Genomic DNA, 5,467 nt, shown 5'->3' with positions numbered 1-5,467 from the left:
TCGCATGTTGCGCCAAGTCCTTCAGTCCTTGTAGAGGGCGAACTCTACAGACGAAGCCACACTAGGATCCTACAGCTTTGCATCCCTAGTGAACAGGGAAGACTTTTGCTGAGCGACATCCATGGTGGGGTCTACGGTCACCATGCTGCCAGCCAAGGACCTTGGATGGAAACACATTCCTGACAGGGCTTCTACTAGGCCCACTGTAGTAACCGACGCCGAGTAAATCGTACGCACCTACGAAGGGTGTCAGTACTACACTCGGTAGACTCACCTCCTAGGCCCAGGCACTCTAGATGATCCCCATCATGTGGCCCTTCATGGTCTAGGGGGCTCGACCTAGTTGGGCCACTCAAAAAGGCGCCTGGGGGCTTCACCCACCTCCTTATCACCATAGACTAGTTTACGAAATGGATCGAAGCTCGATCGATCTCCACGATCAAATCCAAGCAAGTTGTATTGTTCTTCCTCGACATCATCCATCGCTTTGGAGTACCGAACTCCATCATCACAGACAACGGAACGTAGTTCACCGACAGGAAATTCACTCGATTCTGCGATGAACTACACATCCGGATCGATTGGGTGGCCATCACGCACCCCCAGATGAATGGGCAGGTCGAGCGTGCAAGTGGCATGCTCCTGTAGGGCCTTAAGCCTAGGATCTTCAACCGGTTGAACAAGTTTGGCGTGCGCTGGCTCGTCGAGCTCCCGGTGGTGCTCTAGAGCCTAAGGACAACTTCCAGCTGGGCCACTGGCTACACACCTTTCTTCATGGTCTATGGTTCCGAGGCCGTTCTCCCGACGAACCTTGACTACGGAGCACCAAGAATCAGAGCGTACGATGAATAGGGGGCTGAAGCATCCCACCAAGACGCCATGGACCAGCTAGACGAAGCTCACAACATCGCCCTCCTCCGTTCGGCCAAGTACCAGTAGGTGTTGCGATGGTACCATAGCCGATGGGTGCGGGACCGAGCCTTCAACGTCGAGGACCTTGTCCTCCGCCTCATGCAGAGCAACAAGGACCGCCACAAGCTCTCCCCACCCTGGGAGGGGCTGTATGTCATCGCAAAAGTACTCCACCCAGGCACCTACAAGTTGAAAACCATCAATGGTGAGGTCTTCACCAACGCTTGGAACATCGAGCAGCTACGTCATTTTTACCCTTAAATAAACGCATACTTCTTCTTATTAGTTCTTGTCTTTACAAATCCCCGATCTTTAGTGACATCCGACCCCTGCAAACTACGAGGGGGTCAGACCTTCACTCGGGGGCTGATACAAATAATACAAGTACGCTTATCTTGCAAACACTTCCTATGTTACCTTTGCAAACATTCTCTAAGTTTTCCACTCTTCCCATAACAAGTCCTAAGGGCTAGGATTTTAGGAGCAAACTCTGAGTACAACTAGTAGGACTGTGGGAAACCCATGCCCTAGCGGCTCTGACCTCCTTGCTCACTAGCATAATCAGAATTAATTCACCCGCACTCCTAGTTTTTTGCAACTTGAGCCATGGGAAGGGTCGAAGAGCACCAAAACCTCTTCTACAAAAAGAGGAAGCTAAAAAACTATTTGCCATTGCCGTAACAAAAGATAAAAATTTGTTCATTCTTTGCACAAATTCGCCACCTACAAAGTGATTTCATCATGAAAAAGACTAATGTAATCTTAAATTCAAAGGACTGTTCACTCGGGGGCTCCCCCACAAACTTATTTAATTACAGTCTCTACCTAGCTTTGCTATGAGTACTACTGCAACCACCGCACCATGCTCTCCATCGACAATGTCCGACCATGTACACGGGCCAGTTCGTCTACTACGGCCGCCGCACCAAGCCCTCCATCGGTGACGTCCTACCACTTTACGGGATCCTCAAAGGTGCCATCATCTTCAACATCAAGCACCACACCGGTGACTACGGTGTCCCTCCACCGGGGCGCCCAGGGACTATGCCATCGTCATCAGCCATGACCCCGACAGCGGCGCCTCTGCCGGGGCATCCAGGGACTATGCCATCATCATCTGCCGCAACTCTGACAACGACGTCGAGGCAGGAAGTGCCTCCCGCCGAAGGAAGGCCGCAACGAACGATGACAAAGTCGACAATGCTCGGCACCCTCCAGTGCCCCTCCTCCTTCGGCACCGGTGGTCCCTCCACAGCAAGGGTGGCTCACACCATCTCATCTACGTTGGATGACCTCTAGCTTGACATCATGCTCCAGATTCACAAACGGATCTGTGAGTTTTTCTCTCCCTGGCATTACCCTCTCTTACTTAGGAACCGCTGCATTTGGTGGAAAGGAAGGAGAAGAGGTGCCGGCTCAGGGGCTGGCGAGGAGGTGGGACGAGAACTCCTTGTTCCCCCCTATTTAAAGAAGGGGCTCAACAACTAAGGAAAGGCGAAAGGTTGGGATGAAAAACTCTCTGCCTTCCCCTATTCAATGCAAATGCGAAATTAATGCTGATAGAAACCTGAGGGGACGCGATGGAGCCAAAGGGACGCGCTCTAGTCGATAAGACATCGCCTAGTTAGATGGAACGTCGCCTGGGCAAATTCAAAAAAGTGTTTATAGCAGACCTCTTCCTCGCACCAAGACTGGTGGCAAAGTTCAGGGGAAGAGATTGGTAAGACTGCAAAAGGCCTACGCCTAGACGGCTACGGTAATTTTGCTCACCAGCACAAATCAAAATTTCCCCTAAGCACCTCGGGCCCTACGGTCTTAACAAACGGAAGGGTCGATCGGGTAATTCTTTTTTCATCACAAAAAGGGAAGAAGGTAAGACCAAATAAATGAAATCAAATTGCGAAACAAAAGCCACGAATCTGTTTTCGGACACAAAAGTACCGACACTTGTTCACATATTACAGATAAGTGTTTATCAAACTTATTCAACTAACTACTTCTGTGAAGGGAGAACCTCTTCTTTCAGCCTATTCGCTAGGTTCCGTGCAAGGGGAGCCACAGCCTTCTCCATCTCGTCCAGCTCAACATCTTCATAGACCGACACGAAGCCTTGGCTCATTACCTCCAAGTTGATCTCCCGATCATAATGAGAACAGGCAACGGCGAAGGCCTGGGTGATCCCAGCGTGAAAGGCATCCTCCTCAAGTTGCCCTACCCACGCCATGATACCCGTAGCACGAGTCACAAGCGAGCTGGTTCCCTCTGGTTGCACCACCCCAGGTCATCGATGACCACCCCGACAGTGCCTTATAGAAGGTCATGCTCGTTGCTCTCGGTCTGAAGGGTCCCTCGCACTTCAGTAAGCTCCTTGTCCAGCTTAGCAGCGACGTCCTCGGCGTCCAACCTTTGATTCACCGTGGCTCCAAGATCCACCCGGAGGGACTTGACCACCCGATGCTCCTCGTCGCGCTCCCGGATGGCCCGGTCACAATCCTCACGAGGTGTGCCATGCTCCGAGCGAAGTCTTTCCTTAGTCCAGCGTAGCTCATCCCGCTCCCTACGCAACTAGGCGATCACCTCAGCATCCTGGTCTACCCTCTACTGCAACGCCATGGACCTCTCCTCAGCCTTTAGCTTGAGGTCCCGCTCCATCTCCAACTCTGTCAGGAGCTCGACGGCCTGCTCACTGGCCACAATGTCCTTCTAGAGTAGCTCATCCCACTCCTTTCAGATCCTAGCGGCCTCCTCCCCATCTAGCTTCACCTTTGCCGATAGGTCCTCAAACATCCCATGGATCTCCTCCACATCCTAACGCGCCTTGGCCTCCCATTGCTGGGCGGCAGCTAGCTGCGCTCCCACATCTCCTCATAGCCAGGCCTCCTCGATGAGGCGGTCCCATTTTGCCTTTTGCTCATGGAGGAACCGGGACTTGTTTCGGCTATGAGCAACAATACTCTGAAAAGAAGACCGGTATCAAAAAACACAAAAACACAGAAATGCATGAAGAAAGAAGAAAACAAGGGAGAAGATCAAGTAGATACCCGGCTAGAAGGAATGAGGATTTCGCGCAAGGCACCACTGGCCTCCCTCAAGGCACCCATCATAGCCGAGAACCCGACGTCAAGATTTTCCCACTCCAAGCTCTCGGTAGCATCGTCAAGCGAAAAAAGAACCAACGCTGGGTCCTGAGCGGCCATCCACTAGAGCAGCGGCTTGCCCCGCGTGGGGGAGCGGCTACCTCCCGACAACAGGGCCAAAGGCGGCTCCCTTCTGGTCCTCCCCAGCACCATCACAACGCCCGAAGACCCTTCAGCCATGTCCTCCTCCATCGGGCCCACCTCGGGCGTCGTGGCCTGGGCCTCTGGTGGCGTGGATTGCGTCGCTCCCTCGGGCGCCGCCATGGTGACATTCGGCCCCATCGGGCTTGCCGCAGTCACGAGCACCACCGCCTGGGTCTCTGGTGGCACGGACTGCACTGCTCCCATGGACGCCATCACGACTGCATCTGGATGCACCTGGCTCCTCGGGGTTGGGGACCGTCCGGCCGTGTCCCTCTCCGTCCAGCCCACGTCGAATGCCGTCGTTTGAGCCATCAGAGGCACGGACTGCGCCAGCCCCTCGGACACCACCATGGCTATGTCCGGCGGCTCTTGGCTAGGCATAGTCACAATCACATCTGTCAGCGATGCCGGACTCTCGGTTGGTGGGGTCGTGCCCGCCACGGAAGACGCCACCTGCTCGCCAACCACCAAAGGCGTGGACGCCACCAGATCGGCCAATGAGGCCACAACGTCAGCACCGCTCCTGCCTAAAACAGGGGCAACGTCGGGTAGCATGGTCCATCCTACATTGAGGGCAAGGCTCATCTTGGGCACTAGCCCTAGAGAATGGCCCATCCACAAGAATCTACATGAAGGTGAAGGGCATAAGGTCAAAGCGGGAAAATAAAAAGGAGGAAAAACAGGGGAATCAGTGGCTTACTCTGGCGCCTTCGGGTGGCGAGAACATTTTGGGGATGAACCCCTAGACCCCCCCTGACTCATCTAGATGGGCCCACTTCGATCTTGCCCCCTGCTCCTAGGTAGGGGAGCTCGTCTCCCTTATCTCTGAGGGTGCGGCAATGGAGATGCCCCTCTCTGTCAATGCCTCGGTCAGGGCGGCAGCACCACCCGCCTCCGTCATCTCGTGGGGCGCGGCAACATAGCCGCCTTCCTCCATCAACACCTCGGGGGTGGCGGCAGGTTTGCCTCCTCCCGCCCACTGATCCTCTGTCGGCACCTTGCATGAAGCGGCAGACTCTCTAGCTCCCGCTGGCCCTGAGGACGGGCTGGAGGTTTGGCCCACCTTGGCTGACCTCACGGACTCGCTTCCCTCTGCGTGGAATGGGAAGGGCCCCTGCATGGATGGGTGGGCACTTGTCAGCGTGTCCTCAACCTCTAGGATGTCCCAATCCACGTTGGCAGCTACCTTGTCATCATCGTCGTTGTCATCATCGTCGTCATCATCACTGCATACCTCCTCTCCTCGATCTCGTGCCTGCTGCTTCCATATCATC

General features: G+C 54.5%; 1 protein-coding gene across 1 annotated transcript; it reads left to right on the top strand.

The window, feature by feature from the left end:
• Positions 1-1,800: 1,800 nt before the first annotated feature.
• Positions 1,801-2,211, top strand: LOC136548378 (uncharacterized). The gene has a single exon (XM_066539932.1). It carries the CDS (start codon positions 1,801-1,803, stop codon positions 2,209-2,211), a length of 411 nt encoding a protein of 136 aa, XP_066396029.1.
• Positions 2,212-5,467: the final 3,256 nt, after the last annotated feature.

This window comes from Miscanthus floridulus, chromosome 4, assembly GCF_019320115.1.
Source record: "Miscanthus floridulus cultivar M001 chromosome 4, ASM1932011v1, whole genome shotgun sequence".
NCBI lineage: Eukaryota > Viridiplantae > Streptophyta > Magnoliopsida > Poales > Poaceae > Miscanthus > Miscanthus floridulus.
This window is presented reverse-complemented; position numbering and strand designations above follow the sequence as displayed.